Source organism: Amblyomma mixtum, chromosome 3, assembly GCF_055824585.1.
Source record: "Amblyomma mixtum isolate Tamu chromosome 3, ASM5582458v1, whole genome shotgun sequence".
NCBI classification, from domain to species: domain Eukaryota; kingdom Metazoa; phylum Arthropoda; class Arachnida; order Ixodida; family Ixodidae; genus Amblyomma; species Amblyomma mixtum.
The window spans coordinates 75,976,054-76,003,747 of record NC_143014.1 but is presented as its reverse complement, the minus strand read 5'-3'; the positions used below and the strand labels follow the sequence as shown (position 1 = coordinate 76,003,747).

Sequence of the window (27,694 nt, the reverse complement as noted above, 5' to 3'; positions counted from 1 at the left end):
AGATTACTGTCGAAGCCTCCTCCCCCCGCCACCTCTGGCAGCGCGCAAAGCTTTCCCATATATCGTTACGTTACGCGGAAGCTTCATGACCAGAAAGCTATTGAAGGACATTGTTGGCAGACGTCAGAAAACAGGTGAGCCATGTTAACTAGTAAGCTGGTGGACTAAATTCTATTAGTCACCTTTTTAACTATAACTGATAGGCACCTGGTTGCAATTTGAGATATGTAGCTGGCACTTATTAACCGCCATGTCTTTTTTTATAATTTGGAAAACGCGATCACCCTCGGCGCTGTGGGTCAACAAATTCTGGCTATTTCTCTCGCAATTCGAAAATCGCGTGCCGGCTGTGTGCGCACACAGCGACGTCCATCAAATCACGTCACTCTGCGGCCCAGGTGCCACGTGACCTTCTCTGTCCAGCCCGTGCTACCCGCGCTGCGATGCTCGCCGCTGCTCACTCGGGACGGGGACGAGGTGGTCACGTGTCAAGTGCTCCGTGGAGGGGTGCTGTTCACTGGTGGGCGTCGCTTCGTGCGCAACGCAGGGCGCGCGACTTTTCCAGTTGCGCTACAAATAGCCGCACTTCGTTGATCCGCAGCGCCGAGCGTGATCGCGTTTTAGAAATTACAAAACTAATATGCCTCTCATTAATGGTCACCTACATATCTCATATTGCAACCAGATGTCTATATGTAATAGTTAAAAGGTTAATTATTAGAATTTATTCAACCGGCTTTCTCGAATTCACCTCTTTTTTGGCGTCCGCCACCATTGGGGATACTATGCTGCAAAATCCGTCGTTTTAACTTAAAAAAAAAAAAAACCTATTTTTGATTATTGGTGGGCTTCCCTGAAACACCTGGTACAGGTATACCCGTACAGCATCCCCAGATATCTTGAAACCAGAGTGCCAGAGTGGACAGACGACCCCTTTGTATCTAAACTGTGTGAGAGCTAACTGGCACCTCTAACGACAACTGGTCGACGCGACGATCGAATCGAGCAGATCCCGACGACTGCCGACTCCGAGTGCATCGCCGCCGCCAAGCACAGTTTCTCTAGAGCACAAGTTGACCTGAATAAGCAGTTTTTTCTTTATAATTCTTAGTGCCGTCACAGCTGCGATTTATGACCGGTTATTCAAGAGTTTCGAATACTCGCGCATATCTCCTTTTTGGTGTCATAGGCGGTGTCGAAATACCGCTGCGTTTCTTTTCTTCCTTACGCGCATACTGGCTTATCACCAAAAGGCGGTAGCCTTCTCCTGCATGCAACATGCAGCGAGGTTGTGTCGGTGTAGAGCGCACGTAGTGCCCATTGTCTGTCCACAATTATCGACAGAATGCAAGCCGTGCGCGCCACTCAGTGACGTTTCTTGGTATCCTCTTTCCCCTCTTTCTCCCCGTTCATCTGGTTCAGGCGTCTTGCCGCAGTGAGACAGCTAGCGCGCCTGTCCTTTCCTCACAAACTCTTCCCCGTCTTTCTGTTCATGGTATTACTCCTTAACTGCCACACGCGGCACAACGGTATATAGGTTCTTCTAAACATCCTCCGCTATGTCGGTGCAGTTCCATTGCGTATGAAGCTTTCCTTCTCATCTCAGCAGTATGGAGTAGCGCGGAATAGGGCGCGAAACGTGGCCCGTCATGCGTCAATGATCCGCGTCGTCCCTTATTGCCTATTCCTTTAACCGTACACTCGTAAATGTCGCCTCGGGGGCTGAGTGTTCATGGCGGTCGGCTGCTGATCTGGCCGCGGCGGCCGAATTTCGATGAAGGCGAAATTCTAGAGGCCCGTGTAATGCGCGATGTCAGAGCACGTTAGAGAATCCCGGGTGGTGCGAAATTTCCGGAGCCCTTCACTACGGCGTCCCTCATAGCCTGAGTCGCTCTGGGAGATCAAACCCCCATAAACCATGAGCCCATGAATGTTCGTTCATCTCCTCCCGTGCAAGGAAAGCGACCAATGGTGGCACTTTTAGGAAGGAAGCACTACTTAACACGGTCCAAACCAAGAATCATGTGTGACGCCTCAGAGTAAATTGGGTAAGCTCGGATGAGTTCGGAGGATGCGCAAGATGCATGAGGAGAAACGTGGTTCCGTGCACATGCAGATGCCAGAAAGAAGAGGCGAAGAATGAACGCATGCTTTCGCACGTATACTCGGTCTAAGTTAAAACCATACGACTTATTATTTTTTTTTTTGTGACGCAAGAGAAGTTGTCCTGACGTAAAAAAAGTCATGCAGAATGGCGACCGACTAGAAGCAGCACTGAAATGAACCACGAAACATTCGCTGGAACGGTTGTTTCAAGGCCCCGTCAAGAGAGTCCGGAGTGGTCGTGCGGGGTTCGGGTCGTGCTCGTCGTTCGCTTGCATGTTCTTTAAATTTTGTTGCGAAAGCAACACTACGCTAGTCGCCGAGCCATTTCGCGTAGCCGAGGAAAGGCCATACTCCGCATGCGCGAGGAGCGGGTGACGTCACACGGCGCACAGAGGGCGCGCCGGGGTGCGTATTCGCCAACTGCAGCCTGTACAGCCACACGGCTTGAAACCACGGTGAATTGATCACGGTGACTGAAGATTGTCACTACGCCTTACCTAAAAGGGATAATAAATCCTCTTAAACGGCGTTATATGCCACTAAGCATCACGATTTGCGACCTAAAAGGGAAATAATTGAAAAAAAAATGAAATTAAAAAAAACAATAAAACTACAGTACAGAGAGCGGAGTCGAACGGCCGACCTTCCATACGCAAAACGAGCCTCTAATCCACTGCGCCATAGCAGCGATGTCAAGCTGTCGTTCTGAATGAATATTTATAACCAGCCTTAATGTGGCTGCTACCTGCCGGTGGGCGGCGCTGTCATCGCTGGCTGTACCGGCTGCATTTGGCGAACACGCCGCCGGGGTCGCCGCCGGAGCCTGCGCCGCCGCCGCCGCCGCCGCGCGCTCTCCATCGCCTCGCCAACAGTCTCCCTCTCTCTCTCCCTATCTGATGCGCAGTAGCGATTGCGCATCGCCATCTGCGTGATTTGTGGTGTATATAAAATTGGCAGTGGCTTAGCTCTGCTATGCCTGGATATACGTAGCGTGAGGTGAGGGCGAGGTGTCCACATCTCGGTGGACACCTGAACCAGAGGAAAGGCGCATAACTGCCCTCTTTGGAACAGTGGACACCTCAACCGTGCTTTAAGCTAAGTGGCGGTAGTGACATGTGTGCGCTGCATGCGTTGGCATTGACATCGTTGCGCCCGAAACGCGGCGCTGAAGCCATAGGCCATCGGCGTTCATTGTGTTCATTGGCGTTGGCGTTGTCAACGTTTTACACTCCGATAATTTTAAGGAAAGGAAGGCGAGCGCGCGCGGCGAGGCACGCCAGCTGTGCGTAGTGACGTCACTTGCTCCTCGCGCATGCGCAGTATGGTCGTGCAAGAGCACGCGAAACGGCAAGACTGTGGGCAATGTGGCTCACTCAACAATATATGGCTACGCGCAGATGTTGCTTTCGCAATCCTCCAGGTTTAACCAGAGCAAAACCACAGCCAATTTTTTTTTTTTCACCACTACACTGAATTATACCCCGACTACAAAGAGGCGCACTTCACTGCTCGCTCAAAGCGTCCATTCGTGGAGTCCAAGGAGTCGAAAACGGCGCACTTGAAAACCTTAAAGTTACATAACGGGGCCTCACGGCTCCGTTATGTAACGCTCGTTAATTTTTGTTTAAACAGTGATAGCACTTCATTCTACAAGCACAGCTCTAACTGTTAAATAGCGGTAAATAGATTGCTCGTGCGGTCAAAAAAGCAAAGGGACAGTTGTGCGACTTTTTACCCCACAATACCATTATATCGACAAAAAAAAACAAATAAACTGGTAACTCTTCCATGTAAAATAATATTCGCGAAAAAAAAAAACTGCGCCCGGAAATAAACACAGAAAAAAATTCGACTGAATTAAAAAAAGAATAAAAACCGGTGTCCAACTGCTGCTTAACTTGGGCTTGAAAATATTGACCCCTTTTCATTTCATTTCATTTATTTTACCCTCAGGGCTTTCGCATTACAGAGGGGGTGGGACAGTGAAGAAAACAATACATAGATCAAAAACAGGGCTATATATACGAACAATATTGAAAGATCCTAGAGACATAGGACGAAAACATTGAGAACAAAAGTACAGGAGTAAAAAGAAATAAATAAAAGGATTACAAAAAAGAAACCTTATGTAGTCTATATATGAGTAAACAACATATCACAATTGGTCTGATTCTAACAGTGCGAGTAATTTGCTTTTAAAACGCGCAGTGTCGCTAACACAGGTGGCTGTGGGTGAAAGATTATTCCAGTCACGACATGTTTTAGGGAGGAAGGAATTAGAGCAGGTCACTGTGCGGCAGTGTGGAACAGCTACTTTTTGATTGTGGTCTATGCGAGGCGAGATGAAAGATGGTGCCTTTACACAGATGGCTTTCAGGCAAGGATTGTGATAGTAAATTTTATGGAAGAGGCAAATGCGTGATAGCTTACGGCGAGTGGAGAGTAAGGGGAGTTTAAGATTAGATTTCATTTTTGTTACACTGGCAGTGCGATGGTAGTTTCCAACGATGAAACGGACGCTTCGATTCTGCACGGCCTCGAGTTCATTTGCAATGTAAACTGCAATGTAATTGGAAACCGGCCTCAATGGCAGTATTATCCACTTATATGCACCTTGCATACACATTGCCCCGTGCGCTTTCATAATCGCTCGCCTACTTCGCCTGTGGGGATGAAAAAAAAAAAATGAGAGCCTGAGGTCAGGTTAGCGCTTTTATGCGGTTGTCAGCATACCGAAATGGAGGCATTCCGTCATTCGTCAGCTGCGACATCATAAGCCGAATAAACCGCCTGTGCAGTATGTCACTGAGTACAAGAGAAAGGAAATAAATACCATTCATATAGGTTTTTAAATCATACATTATATAATATAAAATCAAATTCAATATAAAATTCAAAATCATACAGTATAAAAAAAAATGCCCGGTTTCACGATTGCGAAAACTTACTGCCAGGAAGGCCATTGAAGACGTACTGTAAAGATGGGAAGGAAGTTTTGCGGGCAAGTTGTTTTGTACGGACACAGCCGCATATAGGGTGATACTCCCGTGAAAAATCCTTGCGCGGAATCCGTAACTCGGTTAGGTGGCAGCACTCTGGCTGGTGCCGATGCACTGAGCACTGCCTCAGTGATACAGGACAACCAGCCTTGTCGAGGCTGACAAATGATGGGGCTGAAAATTGCAGAGTAGCCGCGGCAGGCGCTCATTGGCTATTTCCACATCCTGTATGTGTACATGGTGTATATTGCCGCCCTACCCCTATCCTCTCTTACTATCGCTCCCCCTTTCTTTCCCTCTCCCTGTCCTTTTATTCCCGCTAGCCACAGCTCAGGTGCTTCAGGCTTCGATGGCAGATGCCGCAGCTATAGGAACATCTTTTCCTTCCATTGTTGTCTTTAATAATAAATAGCCACTAACAACAACATTAATTGGTGACTGCGTGGAATGGCGCGTTTAATGCATGCATCCACTTATGTGATGCTTATGCCTTGTACGGCTTCGACTCTCACTCATCGCTACCAGCCGCATTTGGAATTTTCAGGCCGCGCTGCGTTTTCTCGGCAAGATGCTGCCTCCTCTACGTAGCTCGCTGCTTCGTATAACGTGTACTAAAAAAATAAATGCCTATACAGGCGCACAAATTTTTTGCCCCGAACACAAGCGAGGCCTTGTGCATTCAACACGCGTGTAACGCCACCATTCCTGGCTGCTGAAGGGCTGTTGTGTGGTGCTGCGAATTTCTCTACAAGGGCAACTTTGCGTTTCATATAGCCAGCGAAATCCGTCGCTGCGGCCGAGATCCAACCCGCAAAACAGTCTTCAGCAGAGAAACGCCTTGGCCAATGAGCTACCGCAGACGGGATACCTCTCACACTGAAAATGCCGCACTCTTATCACATTTAGTACTCTTATCACAATGGCTGGGTATCGCCGAGACAAAACCAGGCGCCGCTTTGTGGAATTGCTTTTGCCCGCGAGCAAATGTGTTCTCCAAGCGAGCGAATCCTAGAACGACATCGAGAAAATGTCGGGTGTGTGCGATACGCTTCGGCTTCCTTTCTCACGGTAAGTGCCCAGCGCCGCCCGCACCGCTCCGTCCTCTGTTCCTTCAGCGAGGCTCGGAGGTGCGTCAGCAAATAAGACAAATTAATTTATTCCCCACGTGCACGCTGCTAGTAAGAGCACGCAGTGCATGAATTGAAAGGCGCCCCTTGTTAGGGTGCAAAACACGACGAGGAAAACTTGCCTCTTCCCAGTGCGGTGGAAGGTTGCGTGGATCGTGCAACTTCTCAAGGGCAGAGGGCTCGGTCTCGTGGCTTAGCATTATTTCTTTTTGTTGTCTGCAAAGAGGACCGTGGGAGGCCTCCGTACTGGCATGTGCAGGATGCAGCACCTGCCGTGATCGCGCTCCGTCGCCGGTTTCAGGCGTTATGCAAGCATCAGTTGCGGAAGCTCCGCGAGGACAACTGCGGAGGAAAAGGCGCGTGTTTGACCTCACGCTCGGCTATTCGTGGTCCCGTCCCGTACGAGGATGGCCGCCACGCGCCGGTCCCGTCAACCGCTCGGGGATCGTGGCTGCTGTCTTTCCGCGTGAGTATATGCGCACTCTGCGCGCCTGGAGGCAGCGCTCGCTGGAGGCAGTGGTCGGAAGCGAACAGGGAATCTGTGGCCTGGGAAGTATGCTGTTCCTAGATGGTTGTCCGCGTGCAAGTTGGTCCACGGTTTTCAGTTTAGCATAAGTAACCTGAGAAGGCCGTCTCTACATGAATTGTTCGCCATGTGTACCCTTACTGGGGCCCACATGAGTCGCTTCCAAAGCTTAGTACGGGAAGCGAAGGCTGAACACAACTTTTACCTTGTCTATCTCTTTTTTCTTTTTTTTTCTCGCATTCGACATCTACAAATGAGCCTGCTTCGATAGTTCGGCCTACCTGTGTACGCGCAAACCGTCGAGCACGTTGCCGTGGCTTCCTGGCTTCCTTCACGTAGCCGTCGCGCATTGTCTAGCGGGTCTAACGACGCTGCTATTCTGACTTCTCTGTCTTCATTTATACCCCCGTCCCGCATTTCGGTGCGCGTAGCCTCCCGGTCGTACGCATGCGCAGCCGAAACCTATTAAGCGCAGGCACCGTGCCATCGTTACGACGATGGGACGCGTTCGGTACAGAGAGAGAGAAAAAAAAAAACCCTTACTGCGGCGCCGGAAGACTACCGCATGTTGGCGTCGCCCCGAAGGAGAAGACGTGCGAGCAGATAGCGGCGAATGGGGCATATGGCATTCGCCGCTCACGAATTCGGTTATTTCTCCAAATTTCTCGTTCCCCTCAGAACCAGCAATCGTGTATAGCGTGACGCGTAATGGCCGAGGCGGCGCTGTTTCCGGCTCTTTTCTCGCTTTTTTTTTTCTCCTCCGCGACGTAGCAGCCGCGTTTTGTCCATAATATGCGCGGCGCTTACAGGGCGCTCCATCGCCCCCTCTGAGCGGTGGTGCAAGAGGCCCGTTACGCGGCGCGTATTGAGGACGACCGCCGACCACTTGTCCGCCGTCTCGTGCGCGGCCCAGATGCCTCGCGGTTCCTGTCTGGCCGCTGGCGGAAAACGCCTTTTCCTCGCGCGCTGGCCGGCGTTACGCAAACGGATGCGTGGCTCTTCCGCGCTCCGGCCGGCCTTTCTGGCTGGCCGCGTGACACGCGTATTCATGCGCTCCCCCCCACCCCGCGTCTCGCCGCTGACGTCACTCGGGGCATGGCGGTCTGCGCGTGAGGCGTCGCTGCTGGTACAGCCTTTGCCCGAATAGTGCAACCTCCCAGCCGCAGAGGGCGGTGTCGGACAGCCGCAGTTCCAGGTGACAAAGGCCCGTCTCTCCCTCGACACGTGGGAAGGAAATGCGACGCTTCGCGCTCATCCGTGAGTTTATTCGCGGGAGCTTTGTTTCCCTCTTGCACGTGGCGCAGAAGAGGTGTCCAGTTCTTACTCCGGCTATACTGAGAAGGAAAAAAAAAAAAAAAAACTAAGCGCGATTTCAGCCAGTTATGCTCTGCAACGCGTTGCCTTTGACCGAATACGGTGGTCTGCGGCTTATAGCAGTTGAATGGGCTCTTTGATGCACGTCATCGAACGTGCGGACACAGTGCGGGGCGCCCTGTACTGACCAAGCCCTACTGACCAAGCACCGTGAAGTGAGCTGCGACTATGCACAGCAGGCGTCACACTGCGCTCTACAGTACGAGCGGGAACCAAAGAAAAAGGAACACGACTCAGCGACCAAAGTGGGTTGGTGTTTGACATTGCGGCCTGGCGCGTTTCTGTGCGAGTGTCGTGCGGCTGCGCGTGAGCGCACGACTCGCAAATCTGGTTTAAGCTACGTGTATGTGGGTCGCGGTACAACGTTTCTTATGTCTTAAGCTCTAGTTGTGTGTATAAGCAAGCACATATTTGACAACACCTTACTTTCATCAGCAACAGCAGCAGCCGGATTTCATTCGCTCCAGGATTAAATGTCTCTCCCATATCCCTCCAATTATTTCGGTCCTGTGCCGGCTGCGGCCTTTTTACCCGTGCGTACTTCCTAATCTCTTCCGCCTATATGACTCTCCGTCGCCCCTTGCTACGTTTACCTTATCTTGGAACCCACTCCGTTACCCTAAGGGACCGTCGGCGATCAGTTCTCCGCATTGCATGCCCCTACACATGCACATTTTTTTTTTTACTCTTGTTTTTGACTAGGATATCATTAGTTCTCGTTTGTTCTTTGTTCCACTATGCTGTCCTTCTGTCTCTTAACGCTTCTTCTATCATTTCCTTTTCTTCAGCACTCTGTGCTCTTCTCATTTGCAAGCCCTCTCATTAGCCTCCAAATTTTGACGCCAGAAGTACGCAGGATGCAGTTATATATTTGTCTCTTGAGGAATATCGGTAAGCTGTTGTTAATGAGTTGAGAGTGCCTTTTAGGATATGCTCTCTCTTTGACTACGCCCCTTCGCGGGTGATTTGAGCTCAGCAGACAATTCTCCTTTTTTTTGTTTTTTTTTTGTCAGCGCTAGCTGTTAAAGCGAAGACCTCCGCGTAGTAGTAGTAGTCGTCGTGACCATACATGCTTCCGCTGGATGGTCGCGACTAAGTGAGCCGCGAGGCGGGGGTTGACTGCACCCTGCGCAGCGGTTACAATAAAGCTGCCAGCCGCACCGTGGCCCATTGCGGGAGGGCCATGGATCGTGCGTTGTGCTTTGAACGCTGAATTTTCAGCGCATGGTGGACCTGATCATTCGCATTACCAGGGGGTATAATGGCCATTTAATTTTTCGCTTAGTGAATCAAACAGCTAGTGAAAATTGATCTTTAAACACACTGCAAACATGACAGTGTCCGATTATAGCGATGAAATTGTGGAAAGTAAGCTACACGGCGCAACTCCAGAAAGGCCATCGTTGCTACAAAAGCTTTTCAGCGATTTCTGGTGGCACCCTTTCGCTGACAGCTTTGCAGTTTCACAGGTCTTGATTATTTTACAGTTGCACAAATACCAATTTTTGTGGTGCGTGCGCTCTCAGATGAAACTGAAGAGCCCCTGCGAAAAGCTGTCGACGACCTGTCTCAATATTCCCATAATATTTTTGAATTCCCTACCATAATTATGATACGCTGATATGCTTTCTCGGCGTCTCCTTACCTGTTCGCTGAGAAGTCATATATCTGATGTCCGCTTATATTCAAAAAAGGAACGAAAAGAAACTCCTCCAAAGCATCCAACGTTCAAAAAACCGGCTTGAATAACACATGATGTGCTGCGTAGTTACGCGAGAGGAACACAACCTCGCTTAAGGGTCACTGCGTGGAGTCGCTACAAAGGTGATACAGTGCAACACGGAAACAAACCACGGCCGCGCGCCCTAGACACCGTTAATTGCATGAGTTCATTAACGGTGCCGGCGTGCTCAGCGCACCATTAAAAAAAACAAGAAAAATTAAGAGTGTTGAAAGTATGCCTTCATTAGTGCTACGCCCACGAAAGGATGTTTTCACTGCCCAGGGTGCCTCGATGAGAGCGCCGTTTGGAAGCGCGGGCATCGAGGCACCCGAGATGACCATAATGGACGCTTCCTTTACCACTCGAAAGGTTCGGGCAGTGGCGCGACATTTCCCAAAATTGCGTCATTGCGCGCTTGTTTTAAAACTCTACGACATTCTCACCGAAGTATTTCGTGTTATTGTTTTCCGATGGTAAAATCAGCCATTATCTTAATTATATTCTGTTGCACGTTAAAAACGCTTCGAATACCTGTATGCGTGATGATCGCTGACAATACTGCATAAGTTCCCTAGAGCCGTAAATTTTCCGTCTGTCAACTCTCAAGAATCGCCGTGCGTGCGCATATCGAAATAGTCCTTGCCGGTTCTACCCTTGCGTGCATTTTTTAATGCGATGACATTTAGGTTGCAAAAAACTACCCGGTTTCTCCGTAACGAAGTTTCCTGATTGGTCGAGAGGGTCGTTACGTCATCAGCACCGTCAGTTTTTAAAATCTGAATGTTTGCGTACCTTCCATTTTATTATCGCTTCAGAGTATACTAATGCGACCCACTCTTCCACCTTAATCCACCAACCCGTCTGAATCACCAACTAGTCCAACTTGACCCACACCCACTACCGACTAATCCACCTTAATTCACCACTAGTTCCTGCTAATCCACCTTAACCCACTCTCTGTGGTGGGCCTGCTTGCAATATTTGAGGGGTCCTTCAGAATATTTGGGAGTGGGCCAACTTCCAAATGCAATCGCGTTTTCTTTATGAATGGGTTAAGATGGAACCAAGTTTTTCTATTTGGTTTCTTGCACGTTCTCAAATGAAAGTCTTTTAATATACCCTCTCCGTTCGTCTTGACCCAATATAAAAAAATAATCCGATGCCGTCAAGCGAGAGATTTGAATAGCGCGCAGCGACTTGAAGCACATTTATATTCTGGTACGCATTATTGATGCGTTTTGTACATCCAGAAATCAAACTATGCGTTTGGCACATTTGGACTCTACACGCTGTTCTTTGCTTCACATCGCATATGGGCGTTGTCGCAATCATGGTTCGCTTTTCCTACGCGCGCGAAAGGCAGGTTGTTCTCGCCGTTGCTCGCATGGCGTCTTGTTCACGACATCGCTACCTCAGAACATTTCATGCCTCAGTTCATGTCACCCCCGGCAATACTTTTATCGTTGATGGGAGGACAGCTTTGAAACCAGCAATTAGGTTTACAAAAAAAAAAAAAAAAGAGGAGGGGGGGGGGGGGGGGCGTGGTTTTGGTGCAAATTGCAATGTCTAAAGACGATTTTAAACCCGAAGATGCGCTTCGCCGGCATAGTAGCCATAGTCCGGAAGGCACTGCAACAAACAACCCAGCTTGTCTTCTCGGATAACAAGCTCAAAGTTGCCGCACCAGCAGCACTGGCTTTCCATTTGTCTCTCTGTGTTGGGTCTGAAGGGACTCCGTCACGAGGAGGCTCGCTCGTGAAAGGCAGCAGTCACTCCTATCTAGGTCGCCGTTGTACGGGTTTCCTTCCACGCTCGAGAGCGCCCAGCGCGGCAGATTGAGCGACTTGTTCGCCGCCACACGTGAGGCTGCATGGCGCCCAGTACGCTGGTCGCACAGTCTGTGGAAAAGCGCACGAGCCAACGGGAGCCGGGACATGCGTCACTCTGCTTGGTCGACGGAGTGCAACATGCCGTTTTCGGAGCTTTGCAAAAACCGGACGATAATGAACCCGCAGTGCGAGCCGCCGCCGACGACGCCTTTCGGGCAAAAGCTTTCTTTTTTTCATTTCTTTTTTTTTTTTGCGTTTTCATCCGGATAAACCAGCTTTCCGCGAAACGCGTCTGTGGTTATAAGAAAATAACTGGCGCGGAGGCCGCCTTAAGGCTCTTCCTCCTCCTCTCTGCACTTTTTTTCTTTCCCTGTCCCTTTTCTTTTTTCCTCGAGGCGCGGAACGACGTGACTCGCCTCTCGATATTTCCGCGTCCAGACTGACTGCACGCGAGCGGCGTCTCTGTGGGACTATCTCGCGCTCCGGCGGCGGTTTGCAGTGCTGCATGGTAATACGGCCCTTCGGTGGCCGCCCCGGGTGGAAAGAGACGCAAGAAACTCCGCGCCGCCTCAGCCCAATACAATCTGCTCGGCAGACCGCGATCCCTCCTGTCTGTGCGCACGGCCTAGCCTGGATTGCGAGCATGGCGGACGCTTCGAGCGAGCCGCCGCTGAGAAGACGAGGCTTTCAAGCCTTCTTCAGGACATCCCCCCCCCCCCCCCCCCTTTTTTTTCTTCTTTTTTCTCCTTAGTTCTCCGAAGAAGACGAGTTGGCTTCTTGCCGGTCTCGCGTGGCGCGAGCGAGTTTCTCTTGCAGGCACGCCGCTTCTGCCGCCGCCATGCGTCTTCGTCTGGATAGGTGCGAAGGCAGTCGGTGGCTTTGGGGCCGCCGCTGCAGCAACGCGGTATAATCGGTGGTACGTTGTGATTCAGCGTCTAGGAGCGCTGATGTGGGACAATCAAATGGCCTTGCGCTGTTGTATCTAGTTCCATTTCTGGCATATTTTTTTTCTCTCTGAGTTTTTAGAGAGAATAAGCAGCGGCCTTTTTGAGTGCACAAAATCAGAAAGCATTCTTGCGATTATTCTGCGCATTGTAGAAGTTGAACCTCCTGCGAGTCCTACACGTGCACAACCTATGGCGTTGAGAATATGGTGTCACGTTTACACCGCGTTTTGTTAGTCTGCTTGCAGTCCTCTCTGCCTCTTTTGTTCCCTTCTTAGGATCTTTCTGTTTACGCGCCAAAGGCGAGTAGTGTCGTCATCATGAGCGTTTGTATGCGGAAGTGCTCTATGGAAGGAAAGAAGATCGCGCGAACACGAGGGAAACGGCAAGACCGAAAGCTATGCCATGTTTCTCCTTGTGTACTCTCAGGCAACGGTATCTTTGGTGACGAAAACTAACACCCGACCCCGAGACAGCGGATTATTGCGAGACGCGCTTATCCGAAGAGTATGAATCAAGGCAGAGAGGAACCAATACTTATGTATGATGCGTGAGCTTCAAGGCTACGCAACGTGTGAAAGGCCGTCGTGTTTTGCGGCGGGTTCTTGACAAAGTCCCCACGTATGTGATTGCAGTCGACAAGCAAAGCTGGCATGCGTGCGGCCTTGCACGTTCTTTTGAGTTTGCCGAAGGGTTGCGTGCGCGATGCTATCTTCAAGATGGCGTTTTGTCGCGAAAGAATGCGTCTTTCGTATCTTTGTACAAAACAAAAAAAGACGATCTTGTTAAAGCAAAAGCCCATATCATTACTAAAGAATGAATGTTTTTGCTCAAACTTCTTGATTATCACATTTTAATTAACTGAGATATTATGAACGGCGTTAAAGACAGCTGGTCCTACACGGGATATTTCTCCCAAGGTGTTGGGATGAGTCGCCTCAACACCAGCAGCAACAAAATTTGCTTCTGGGAAAGTTGGCGAAGATCGCTATGAAGCGTTTGCGCGAAAATATGACAGACACGGAGACGAGGAAGATGGGACAGGCGCTGCTTTCAGCTGGTTTGGTTCCGGCCGTGGCCTGTAGATATGGAGTTCTCCGCCGCTTGCGCAGCATGCTTCCCGTAAATTCAGGAACAGAGCTTTATAGTTAGTAGGTGAGCCCTGCATTTATAGGCCACTGCCTGAAATACACGAGATGAGGACAGCGCCTGTCCCCGCCTTCCTCGCTTCAGTGTCCGTATAGTACCTTCGCGTTAACGTGTTTCTTGGCGATCGTGCTATAGCCTGCTGAGATGAGATGAAGCTTTCCCAAAGTGTCCAATTTTCGTCCCCGGCGTTAACCGATGCCGTGCGAACGTTGCAGGTTGTGGCCGTGCAGCAGAACCTGGTGAAACCGCGCTCCTGCGACGTCAACGAAAACGTCATCTCAGAATCATGTCGCACCGAGTATGGAATCTCTGAAGAACAGCTCAAGAACGCCGTGCCCCTGGAGCAAGTAATCGACCAGGTAATGCGTTCTTCCCCTGCACGCGAGGCTGTCTGCTGCGCTCCGGCTACAACGGCTCCGGTTATAACGCCCCCGGTTATAACGCCTCCGGTTATAACACCTCCGGTTACAACGACTCCGGTTATAACACGTGCCATTCAAACTGCCCACCGCAGAACGTCCTTCAAACGCTTCCAACAAGTGCGCAGGCAAACGCAGCCCCCGGTCTCTGCACGAGGACCTGCGCGGTGTATGTGCGCGGGGAAGAGGGAAGTGATGACCGGAAAGGAGGATGATCGCGAACGGATGATCGCGCAGCTAGCTTATCTCAAAACGCGTTCTGGAGAGAATCACCGGGCGGGCATTCCGCTCATATAATGGAGCGGCGATTGCAAGGACCGCTTTGTGTTCGGCCTGTCCAGCTGCAGAAATCTACGCGGCAAAGAAGGGGGCCTTGCGCATTATCATGTCCGTATCAAATGGTTAAGCGTAACGAAGCTCAGGAACCAGTCGAGCACGCAGCACCTTAAAAGCTCACGCGTTCGACACTCTAAAGAAGGAGGCAATGGACGACGTCGCGCTTCTATCTGTTGGCGTGTCAGGAAACAGGTGTACCGCTTCTGAATTAGAAGTAGAGTCGACCTTGTGCACACAGCGCGGTGGGTCATATAGTTAACATGCAGGGTAATGCGCGCGGAGAAATCAACTGCGCTACTCTTATCTGCACCGCGCTGAACCTGCAGCGTGGCGGAGTGTCTCTCACTGCTGCCCAACACGGAAAACTTGCCGGGTTTCGTAACCGTGAGTCAATCTTGAGGGTAGAAAAAAAGAAAGCTTAATTTCCAGTTACTTGGATGAGGGTGTAAAAGAGTCACAAGTTACCCAAGCGCCAGAGCGGTTTAGTTGCATTGCGCAAAAAGTATATTTACCCGTATTTCCGAACTGCATATGGTTAAAACTTGGAGGCCTTCTAACCACATCTTTACAGAATAAAATGCGATAGTGGCCCACCTCCAAAAAATTTTGGAAGTACGCCTACCCCCGAAAATAGATTAAGGTGAATTAGTTGGGATTAGTGGGTGGATTAAGGTTATTATAATCCCATATGATAATCCAGCGGAAGGTGCTGGAACATTCTAGTCCCCAGATTTTCAAATTTGGTGTTGCTGATGACGTCATGACCCTCGCGATCAATCGAGGGAATTTCGCTATGGAGAAAGCCGGCGGTTTTTGCAAGACAGCAATGTAAATGCTGTTGCATTAATATCTGATACCAGGCCAAGACGAGAGGCAAGTTACTGCACGTGCCTGCCCTGGAAGTGTCTTCTTTTCGTTAATTTTTTACCTAAACACATTTCTGACGCAATTAACGCAAATATTGCGTCCTTGGTGAACCACATAGTCCGTACCCTGACGCGTGGGTGAAAACGGCAGACGTATAGCTGCTGATAGCGACTAAGATCGAGTGCGGCTTAAAAATATCACTAGGGTTGGGCAATTCGGATGCAGTAGCCGGATGACTTCTTTGAAATCGAAACTATTTAGTGTCAGTCTCACAGGTAACGCGCCCCTGCTGGGCACTCCGTGTTTCTGCAGCAGTCAGTGCCTGGCGACTATGCGGTGCCGCCGTTCCGCCACAGCTGATTGACCAAAAGGAGCGCGTGTGGCAGATGCAGTATTGGAAAGCTATACAAAGACCAAATGTCTTTTGACATCTCTGGCTCGTTCACGTTACAGTTTGCGATATTCAACTGCTTGCGCTGTGGTTTCAGTTCTCGTAAGAGGCAGTACATTTACTGGCGAGACGCTCCGGGAGCACTTACAGCGACCATTATACGGTTGTGTCAACGAAGGTGAACCATAATTTCTAAAAATAGCCTTTTGGAGATATCGAGATGGTTTCTACTGCTCTCTAATACGAGTGTTAGCGGACATCAGAAAACAGGTGAGTCGTGTTAGCTAGTAAGCTGATGAATAAGTTCTAATAGTGAAGTTTTTAACTATTACGAGTAGGTGTATGGTTACAACTGGAAATTTGCACCGCTGAGCGTCGTCAATCACTGCGCGTCACTTCGTGGCGCACGTGTCACGAGACCTTCTCTCTCTCTCTCTCTCTCTCTCTGGTGCGAGCTGGAGCAGTGAGCAGCACCGAGAACTGCAAACGCAGGCGGGACAGTGCAGGTCACGTGGTGGGTACATCACAGTGTGACGCGTAGTGATGGACGTCGCTTCGCGGCGCGCGACGGCCGAAATTTGTTGAGCCACAGCGACGAGAGAAGTCGTGTATTCGAAATTCTATGGCTATTACTAATAACCGGCTTCAAATCTTCAATTGCGATTGAGCACCTAACTGTAACAGTTAAAAAAGTAATCATTAGAAATTGCGTATCCGGCTGTTTTATGATGTCTGCCAGCACTGGCATTACAACGCAGCAGAGGCCATCTCGATATGCCAAAAAGCCTTTTTTTTTTTTTTTCGAAATTACGGCATAGACAACCGGTATAGAACATATCCTTCAGACGCGCCCACTTTTAACTTGCGCTGGCCATCTCGTCGTGATCTGAGAGCATTGGATACGCGCTGCCCGACCAGGCATGAGACGGTCCCCTAACACGCACCGCAGTTTCCTCTATTTCTTGCTTGGCGCTGTGGGCGGCAGCGCATAGCAGAGCGGGTGGTGGCTGCACCGCATGCGGGGCCCTGTGCGGGCCTGCTCCTCGGCTGAGGCCCGCGTCGCGCGTCCCGCAGTTCAGCCAGTGGGCCCGGGCGCGGCTGGAAGCCGAGGCCGGCGGCCAGTTCTACTTCGTGACGGACGGCCAGCTGCCGCTGCGCCAGGCGCTGCACCCGGAGGCCGTGCGGCATGGCATCCTGCTGCCGGACGCCTTCTACCACTTCTTCGACCTGCGCAAGGAGTTCCAGGCCTTCTACGGCAAGGCTGTCGACTCGGTCCAGGACATGCTGGCCTGTATCCTTGACGCGCTTCTTTTTTCGCCCGCTCCCGCGCGTGGTGCCGAGGCAGCTCAGGTGCGACCATTCTTTGTTTACGCGTTGCCTTGGATTGCTTTCATTTCGTGGCGGCGCCAAACGGCCGCCCGCTGAATCAACAGACTCGCGCGAATAGGCGAGACATTTCGTTTCCGTTCCTGCGACGGCCGTTGTTTGTCCGAGAGAAGAATGAAGGCTTTCCAGCAGGGTTTTCCGAGCTGCAAGCGTGCCTTGGAACTAGAAAAAAAAAGGGGGGATGGAGGGGAGGGAAAATCGGGTTGCTTTCTCTTTGTTTTCTTTAACATGTACATGCGATCATCAACGTCGCTTTGCTTCTAACCAGGAAATAGCCTTAGACTGATGCTGCGCATCTAAGCAGACCAATCTTTGAATAATAATAATAATAATAATAATAATAATAATAATCTGCGTTTGACATCGAGTATAGGTGCCTCAAATTAGAAAAGTTAGTGCGCCGGCTTTGTGTATTGGTGTTGCAGCTTTGCACTTCGTAATCTGTCGCCGCCGCGGTGACTCAGTGGTTATGACGCTCGGCGGCTCTCCCGAAAGACGCGGGTTCGATCCCGGCCGCGGCGGTCGAATTTCGATGGAGGCGAAATGCTGGAGCTCCTTGTACTGTGCGATGTCAGTGCTTGTTAAAGAACCCCAGGCGAACGCAATTTCCGGAGTACTTCACGGCGCCGTCCCTCATAGCCCGAGTTGCTTTGGGAACCTAAATGACTTGTGAGTCTTGATGCTCAATACACGCGGGTCCTTACTTTTAACAGACAAACTCGCAGCGTTGTGTCTGCTTGCATGTTCTTTCGTCCGGGTTTCTTGCGCGCTGTTTTCTTCACGAAGCCTCGCCAATTTGTCCACCCCCGTCTCCTCTCCAACTTAGTGCGTTACGACAGGACGTGTGGAAACGTATAGCTTTGGCGAGCATTACTGTATTCTGAAAACTATTTGTGCTAGGCATGAGAGCGAAAAAAGTGTTTTGCTCACGGAACCAAGCCGTGTACCCAACGCACCGAAGCTTCGTGCAGTGGAGAAGCTTGGCCATAGGCTATCTTCGTAAACTGGTCAAACCACACGACACTCGCCGTTGTGCAACGTGTTCAAGTTACCTATTAAAGGGCAACTGCAACACTTTTGGAGAATTTCGCGATATTCAAGGTTTCAAATCTACACAGGCTGTAGGTAAAACACCCAAAGTTTTTTAGCGCTAGCTTTTAAAATGGTGACGCTATCGTCGATTAAAGGTTATGCTTCTCCTCACAGCGTCGGAAAAGTGCGGAGAAGTTCGGTGATGGCGTCAGGGACGGGGAGATTTCAAATTTCCTCTACCTTCGCACAAAAACTGCCATGCGTTATCGGATGCCGCTAAACAAGGCTCCGCAGGCTTTGCTTTCGATGGCACTGTCTTTTTTTTTCCTTCAAAGCGAGTGCTTCAGCGTAGAAAATGTACTGCAACCTTCAGATGACGTCATCATGTACCTCCCACTCTGCTCTGCGCGCTGCGGAGAAGCCAGAAAGCCGCCGCGGTTTCAATCGGCGTTTACGTCACCACTTCAAACGCTAGCCCAAAAAGACTTCTCATGCTTTACCTTCAAGCTTGACACATTCGACTCCTTTAATAACGTCGAATTTTAAAACCTCTGCAGTTGCCTTTTCGAGGAAGCTAACGATCACCGAAGCCAAAGACAGCATAGGGGAATGTCTTCTTTTATTTGTGGTGCTGATGAATAGAAAGCTACTAGTGTAATAATTTTACGGTTGAAATATAATTAATTAGGAGGCATAAGAAAAATAACCTCTATCCTCCAGTGGAATACGAACTCACGAAGTTCAATCATCTATTAATAAATAAATAAAAACTTCTGCAAGCAATTATGCCTTATAGGGATGAGCTTTGATCGTTTACGAGAATTTTCTTGATTTTATACCAGTGAACGGCTTACGAACTTCGAAAGCGCGTTATCCCGACATACTTTGGAATACTAAAGGTCATTCAGTACTTGTACCACATCCAAAAGAAAGCAACCGGGCAGGAACGCTCCTGGTATATCATCCATCCTACACCAGAAAGGCATGTGGAGCCAGTCACGCTGACAATGAACCTATATGGTGTTCCGCCCGTGGTCCTCTGCGTTTGGGAAGTCTAGGAAATGAAGGTATGCAATGAATGTTCATCAACGTTTCTCGCGGTTCACTTTCCTTGCAATCAACGTTGAGTTTTACTGTTCGGCATTAACGGTTGAAGAAAGAAACAACACGCGAAAGCTCGAACACGGGAGCAGAAGGCATTTCGTTGTCGTCGCTCTGTCTTCTCTGTGACTCTTCCGTAGACAGCCCTTCTCTCCCGTCTTCTTCCTCTCTGTCGTATTTTCGCAAACACTGTGCGTAACTGTTGCTGTGCCAGAGCTGTTCCTGCTCATTTTCCGACCTGGCTTCCACGCTATCCCAAGGTGTCTGTTGTGCGGCGGCGAGGCAGATGCGGTGCGTCACTCGGAACGCAGTCATCGGGCCTGCCGCTGCTCCCATTTCTGCGGGCATTAGTGTCCGGCGTCCGCAACTGGCCGGCTGATGCGGCCAAAGCATTTTTTTTTCTTTCGGTCCGTCTTTCGCCTCGTGCGGCGCGCGAGCTGCGTAACCCGGTGCATTGTTTCGTAAACGTTCGCCCCGCGTGGCGTTATTCAAAAGGGGTAGCCGCGTGCGCCAAGCGCCCAATCTCCGGCCAGTCATCCATTTCGGCGCAAACACCATTTGCCGGCCGGCGTCGATCGTTACGTGCGAGCAGGTTTCCCATGTCTCGGTTTTGTCGCTGGCCTGACCGACTGTGACTGGAGCCGGCGGGCGCGGCGGAGCGTGGACGCGCGCCGGAGCCCCCGGAGCGAGCATCGCGCTCTACGCCCGGGGAGGGCCGGTTCAAGGACCTCCGGCCGAACCTGTTGCGTAGCAGGAAGTCCCGGCCTGTCCGGCGCGGAAAAGAGAAGCGCCGCTGCCCGCCTTTGTCCTGGACGTCCGCCTGCTGGACCTCTTCTGCATGGGCGTGGGCCGCCTTGTTTGCTCGGCGACGAGCGAGCCGGCTCAGCTGCCTCTGAGGGCAGGGCATGAGGCTGGTGTATTAGAGACGTCTCTGGTAACTGCGTCCACTCTCTTACAAAAGACAGACGCCAGGCAAGGAGTTGGAGCTGCTACTCTGCGCATTGAAAAAAACTTACACCCTTTACTTTGCAATTGAAGCTTGGCGATGAAAAAGTATTTCTCTTCTCAAGAGCCGGACGAAGAACCACAAGGGGAGTGGAGGGTTATATAGAAGAAGAGGCAGGCAAAGAGGTTAGCTGCGTGAAGTAGAGGTCGTGTAAGCGGGATAAGTAAATCACGCGCCGTCAAAGGCACGTGCGTAGCCGGAAGAACCAAGAAAATGGGAGGACATGTGGCAGAACGAAAGTGAGAATTGAAGTCGAGCAGCTTTCCCGACAGCTCCTTTCCGGAAAGAGCACTTGCGAAGGCCTTCCTTCGGATTCATTACGCTCTTTCTGAAGGAAATGATAGAGCAGTCTTAATTCTTCCAATACCAGAGCAGTAATAACTTTTGCCCGTCGTATAAGCCCATGCCCGTAGAAGGAGCTTCAATGCTGCTTTGAAGCTGAGGAGTATACGAGTGCCGTCTTTTAAGAGGCAGCGCACTTTCCTTGGCGATGCAGGATTGCGCGCGCACACAGCTTTGTTTGCAGCGCTTTCTTGGAGACCGTTCTTGCCTTCATTAGCTGGCCCAGCCCATTAGGTCACGGACGCCTCGTCAATAGAGAGTTTAGCACCGTCGTACGGTAAATATGCTGACTACGGCAACTACGACCGTATGGCAGAATGTGACCTGGCAAGCTCAGCAACGGTAGCAACCGCAACGCGTTGCCGTTTTGGCCGTAGCGCTGTCCGACTTGGCTTAAATCTTTTCTTGAGGCGTACGCCGAGGCTCACCTTTTCTGAGTCAAACACCGGATATTACCTTTTTTCGTTCGGATGCAACGCGTCCGACCGAAATGGAAGCCTCAAGCGGTACGATTACCCGTCGCAGAGTATATCCTTTCTCGGCAATGCAGTCGAAGAGACCCGAATTCTTCCTGCGTTCCGCAGGCGTTTCCGAGTGTCGCTCAGGCCCGACCTTGGAGGAAGAGGGCGGCCGAAATGTCGCTGCAACACGTGTCGCGTCCCCCGTCACGGACTCCTGCCCCTGAACTTCGAGGTCCGACTCTTTTCCTCCGGGCGCGAATGGCCTCCTCCGGAGGTGCGCTATGAGGAGAGCCCATCAAGACGTCTGCGGCGGCCATCAGCGCGGCGGATAAAGCCGCCGGAACGAGCGCCCTCGGAGGGGGGCGTAATGATCGGCGCCTCGGCGAGCTCTTTTTCCCCCCGGGCAACAACGGGCAGAATAAATCACGACTCGAATTCGTGCTCGCCGGTGCTTCGCCGCTTTCTTTCGTCTGTAGCCCCTCGTGTTTGCACGCCAACGGCTCCTTCCGCCGCCGAGGGGCAACGCACCCGCGGCCACCATCAGCAACGCAACCTCCCTCGCCGCGCATTTCTGCGCCGCCGTGCATCCACCCTTCCTCCTCGCTGCTTCATTCCTCTGTTGCAGTTCCTGCTCTGCGGAGCGTAGCGCTACTCGTTCCTTTTCGTGCCTCGCTCTTTCCCCCCTCCGCTCGGTTTGGAGCTGTTTGCTTCTTTCGCCGCCCGTTTGGCGACGGTTTTCGCTTTCGTGCGGCGGGCTGGCAACCTTGGAGCAAACACTCGCGGCGCGCGTCGCCGTGACGCAAGAGGTCCCCGAACTTTTCGCTCATTTGCTCCTCTCTTTCTCCGCGCTCGCCCGGTCGTCCTCGCGGCTTCTTTTTTCCTGTTCCCCTCGTCCACTGCTTGGCTCTCATGTTGTTGCTGCCTGGAGCGATCTTTTCTGCCGGCCAATTTGCCTTTTACGCTTAGCTGGCGTTCACTCGCATGTGTGTTTTAAGCCTAGTGGTCCTACAAGTCGTGCTCCGTTGCACGTGTTCTTTGTCCCCAAAACGACTCGTGCAACCTTTCATCTTAATTGCTAAACGGCTAAGTTCATTACGTCTCCTGCGCGACGCTCGCGCAATTATGTGCCCACACCCTGACAGCAGCTTTTGCGTTTCTTGTCATTCCGGAACCCTCGCGCAAAACGATCCTCGCCGGATTTCTTTATACGCCGGAGGCGGGCTCCCCCGTGCGCCGAGAAATCAGGACATTTCCTCGTAGACCCGCGCCATCTTTGGAGACTCCGCAGAACGAGTCGAGGTGATTGCGTTCCGCTCACCGCTCTTAATAACAGCTCCCGGACCAAAAACTGGTGCATAATGGCAGTACATCGGGAAGACCAGTGCTCTCCGGTCGTCGCTCGCCAGCGCAGAAAAAATAAACGACGAGCTTGTGAACTTCGGCGTGTTTTCGGTAGACATTTTCCCTCTTTTCAGCTTATTCTCGTACCTGGTGGCATGGATATTACTGTTGTACCCTGAACGGAGGTTGCGAGCCTTGGCCCTCGCAAAAAGTCATGAACGCAAGAGGAGACGTCTCTTCAGTGACGCACAGTGCCATGCAAGAAGCCGAGGAGGTTGCCTTTTGCATGCGTCAAGCAGTTCGTGTTATTATGCAGGCGTAGGTAGAACCACGTGTTTTGTTTGGTTGCTCATTGACCTATTTTACAACATCGGATCTCCAGGAAAACAATGTATGCTCGATCGTTGCTCTCACGATATACCTAACGCCTATCCCGAGCTGACACCTGTGGCATATGCCCAAAGCTAAACAGCAGAAAAAGCGCTCTTATAGTGTAACACTGCAGTTATTCACGCTGATTAAGATCACCTTATGAGCACAAGCAATATCAAAACGTTCATCCACTGTAGCACGAGACTCGGCGCATCATTAATATGGAGAGCCAAGGGATAAAGAAAACTAGTGCAAATTTCGAGAATAAAATAAAACAGCGCACTCTATACTGAAGGGAATTAAACGAGGGTAAACTGTCCTCTGGCGTATTCCCTTTTATAAAAGAGAGTGCGCTAGACGGCAGGTATACCCTTCTTACTCCCGCCTGGAGCAAAGAGCTAGATGTACGTTTATTTCAAACTTTTCGAATTCACCAGTTATTTACATTTACTTAATGAACCTTCAGAACTGATGGGGCTGTATGTGTACGCGTAAAGTTTTAATTCCTTAATCCGCGTTCGGTCGCTTTAGCGCATGCAGCCTGAAAACTCCGTGGCTATAGGGGCCGCGTACAGGGCAATTTTGAACCGCGGACAGGAATCACCACGTTTATGCAAGAAAACACCGCATCGAGGAGGAAAAGGAAGTGTGCGCCAGCGAAGACGATTCATATAAAGTGAACCTCCTCGAACGCGCGTCCATCAAGACATTATGTCCTGGTCGCGTGTCACTCCGCGCGGCTATAAAAGCCCGGAGACCATTACGTGCGCATTGTCGTTCTAGGGGCATGTCTTTTGTATCGATGCGGTTTTGTCAGCACTGAGGAATCCGTTTATAGCCGATCTGGTGAAGTCGGTTGTTAGGGTTAAAACCCCTCTATGGTCACTGACGCTGTCTTTAAGTCACGCAACTCTGAAGAGACGGAAACAGAAGCTGTGCAACGTCGCCGCAGATAGACTAGCCCCGATAATGCAAAATGGCAGCACTTCCGTTCAAGACCGGCAGCTGGACAGCTAGGAGGGGAGGAAGCGCCAGGGGGGGGAGGTTCGCGCTACTTGACCTGGTCGACAGAAAACACCATGGAGGGGCTTCAGTTAGGGCTTAAGTTACGGCTGCAGCGATGTCGGTTGCGCATCATCGTTGACCTCTTTCGCCCTGGTGGTGTAGGATTAAATACGATTCTTAGGAGCAGGAGCCGGTTCCGTCCAGTGTGCTACTGCCGGACAACGATATTCCATCTTGCTTGTAAAGATCCTGCGCGGAAAATTTTCTCTTTTATGCGCATGGTGTCTCACGCGTGCGAAAACGAACTATAAATTATTAGCTGCAAGGTCTAGGTCAGTGATATGCAGGATAATGAAGGTGTTGTTAGGCGAACAGTAATAGTAATAATGAACAATACTAGTTATTTATGCAGCGTATAGTCCAAGTATGAAGTCGAGAGTTGGACGAAATGTCGTCTTGTCGGGGATAATCATACTAAAACTAAAAAAAAATGGACGCCGACCAAAAGAGAAAAAACGCTGCTTTTTTTTTCTTCCTTTTGGTCGGCGTCTATTTTTCAAGTTTTAATAGTCCAAATATACTTGGAAGGCGTTCTGCCGAAAACTTTCAAGACAGCGTCTATAGACCTCGTATGTGGATTTCGGTTCCTGTAATGTAATTTGAAAGATCGATTGTCGATCATTTACTTTTAGGTTGCGTGACGCCGGCCTTAGTATATTAGAGAGCACATGTGCTACGTCAGTGGTAGCACACCTTTAGGCGCCTGCAACTATTTCATCGATGCTCCGAGCACGTAAGCTTGTTGACCTTGCGTGAAGAGCGCTACGTTCCCTGAGTCAAACGAAATTAGTGGTGCCGTAACGAATACTCGGAACGCAAAATGCGAATTTGTTTAGTCATGCATAGATATCACTAAGGAGATCCTCAGGAAGGCAATAATTCGTATAGAACTTGACCCATGCACTGAACGATTCCGCAGTCGAACTGTGAACTTTTTTTTCCTCGCGTCTAGCCCGGAGTAAAAAGCGCGTTGCGAAGAAGGCCGGCGCTCGGTGGGGCCAGAGGCCACGGAACGAATGTGTGCTGGAGAGTGCTCCATCAAGTGGAAGACCGTCTTCTCGAAACGCTGTCGGAATCATGGCGAGAGCTCATGGCCGAACAGGATTTCTTTCGCGAAGAAGCGGTCCGAAGCGCAGCCGCTGCAAGCTTCGTCACTGGCGCCTTGCCGCAGAACAACATTCGTGGCAACGCACGAAAGGTTCACACGTGTTTATACAACCTAGAGTTGCAGGCTTCCGCATTCGCGCCGCGAAGCCGCATACACAGGGTGAAGCTCCGCGCCCAGTTGCGAGCGTTGCGATTGCACGGGGCGCGCAACGCACTTCGTTCGGACCTGGAATCAACGGCTCTATAGCTGCGCAGGTCTAGCACTGACGGGAAGACTTGAGACTATAGCCATTTAAGTGGGGCTCACGAGGAGAAAACAGTTAAAAGCGGGAGCAGTCCTCTAAAGACAGAAACGCCTGCGATAGCAACAGTGCAACTAATACACCTCAAAGCTCCTTCCGAGCTCCTTAGAGCGCAGCGCAGGAGCCGCAGGCACGCAGCGCGGTTCAGTTCGGTCCCCGAAACGACTCTAGCGCGCGGCGGCGGTGTGCTTTGCGCAATGAGTTCGGCTCGGGCCGCGCTGCAGCCCGGCCACCCGGCGGCCCAGCGGGGCTGCCGGGAAGGCGGCCTCCCCTCCGCCGCCACCCGGGTGACCCGCGCTGATTGCCCGCCCGGCGGCGGCGGCAAGGGGGAGAAATGCGCCCTTGACACCGATACCGAGTCACGCAGTCAAAACAAACAGCGCTGGAACCAAGCGGCCCCAAAGTGCCGCCAGCCAGCTTGGCGGGCCCCTTCTCCTCCGACGACGCCTCGGTCGGGCCGCGCTCCAGCAGGTGCCCGCCTTGCATAACGCGCGCCGGGTACTTGCTTCGCATTCGGCCCACTGTGTCCTCTCTCCCGCTGTGGGGCCGATGGGAGCTAGCCATGGGTCGAGCACTCCGTGTCGTGACCGGTTAGTGGCTGGCAGGCGTCCCTTCTCCGGGGATCTCAATAACCACCCGATTATCGGTCTTTCGGCGCACGAACAGCTTCTCGAACCCGGAGGCAGGCTAACGCCGGCTCTATGTTTGGCCACTTTGGGCACTTATAGGGTTGGAAGAGTTCACTCGGAGTCGAGGCTTTTCGTTCTGGTAAACAACACATGCGCACAACACTGTGGCGCTCCAGCAGTAGATGTCGAACAGGACAGGCGACATCGGTGCCATGCGGTAGTGGCCGTGTGGTGGGCGAATGCGTCAGCCGCTACGCGTGCGTGCGTGCGCAAACGCCAGCGGGAACTGCGGCTAAAAGACAGCGCGAACTCCCTCGCTCGCACAGCCATCAGGCGGACGCAGTGTCGGGAAGGCGCGGAACACATCTGCATGCACGAAAGCATGGATATAGTCTGCAGCCGTACTACCGGTCGGCTTTGCGCGAGTGTCCGCGATAAAGCTCGCTCGGATTAGTCTTCCTTACTCAAACCTAAGTTCTTTTTCTTTTTGCAGTTTGCAGTAGCGCTAGCTATTGAGATCACGAATGACTTGATTGGAGCTGTGCCCTTGCTTTAGTTGCAGGAAGTGGTAGTAGGCAAAAGAAAGCTTGGACAAATGCAGGTGCGGTTGTCGCAGACACTGGCTTTTCTTTTTTTTTTTAGAGCTAGAGCTGGCAATTCCCCGCACACGCGGATCGGAGAAGATTAAAGATGCAAAAAAGTAAACTGAAAAGCCTTAGAAACGTGCTCGAGGTGACGAGGTCTGTGCCTAAGCAGCTGCTTGAGCTGTGGGCACGATTACGCGCATCATGTGTCGCGTAAGTTAATCCCTTGTCACTTGGTAAAGTTACCTTGTAGAGATAAGAATGTACTGCGGCATCATCCCATTCGCGACTAAAGCTATAAGTTTAATCCAAGACGAATTTTCGGAATTGTATAGCTTAGGGCCCGCGGTTCGAATTCAGCAAGCGAGTGAAGATTTATTCAACCCTATTCACGGATAAAGTGAAAAACAAAAACACAGAGCGACTTCTTTTCTCTTTGTCTCCAAATGCCACCCGCGCTGCAGCAGTGATGCGGGAGAGGCTATTGTTCTTATGCAATAAACATGTCTCGATCGAACTACACAATATGCCTCCAAATGCCGTCCGAAACACGTGAACTGCCGTCGGCGCACTCGTCGGTAGCTACACGACGCCAGCAGACACAACGTGAACTGCTGGATCGCGCTGTTGCGACAGGACTTGCCAAGGACTCTCGACGGGAAAGCACTGCAGCCGGGACGGCATATGGCACTAGGGACCGGTTTTCTGCGCCGATAACCAGACACACGCAGGGAGCCTCGAGGAAGTGTCTCACTGAATCCGCGCACGCTCTTAACTGGCATGCGTGGCAAGCGTCTGCGCTCGTCGCCACGTCGCGGGAAGTCCTCCGACGCTTTCCGCAAACTGCTAGAGATATGGAAAACCCTGCGCGTGTGCGTATTCCTCTCTTTGCTAATTGTAAACGATTTTCGCCAGCTTGAGGCTCAGTCCAGCGCGTGTCTGGTTGAGCTGCCCAGTGCTGATCATTTGGTTGCCACAAAAACAGCCGGCCTCGCTAGCCTCAGGGTACAAAAAGAGAAGTTCTGCCGCCAGTGCGATTCCGCGATTCCCTACGCATGACGAACGGGAACAGCAAACAGCTCTATATCAGTGTTTATAGCCGCTACGCAGAAGCCCGACATGAGAAGGCCCTGTCCTCCAACTTAATGAGGTCCTTAACCGGCGCAACGGCACGCA

At 51.2% G+C, this 27,694-nt stretch overlaps 1 protein-coding gene across 5 annotated transcripts in view; it reads left to right on the top strand.

Moving 5' to 3' along the window:
- Positions 1 to 27,694, top strand: part of fus (epithelial splicing regulatory protein fusilli) — a 111,920-nt gene that overhangs the window by 35,674 nt on the left and 48,552 nt on the right. For all 5 annotated transcript variants that reach the window (XM_089579724.1, XM_089579723.1, XM_089579726.1 and 2 more), the window contains exons 2-3: positions 13,993 to 14,136; positions 16,865 to 17,081. In XM_089579724.1, the coding sequence (XP_089435850.1) occupies positions 13,993 to 14,136; positions 16,865 to 17,081 (361 nt within the window). The remainder of the gene's footprint in view (positions 1 to 13,992; positions 14,137 to 16,864; positions 17,082 to 27,694) is intronic.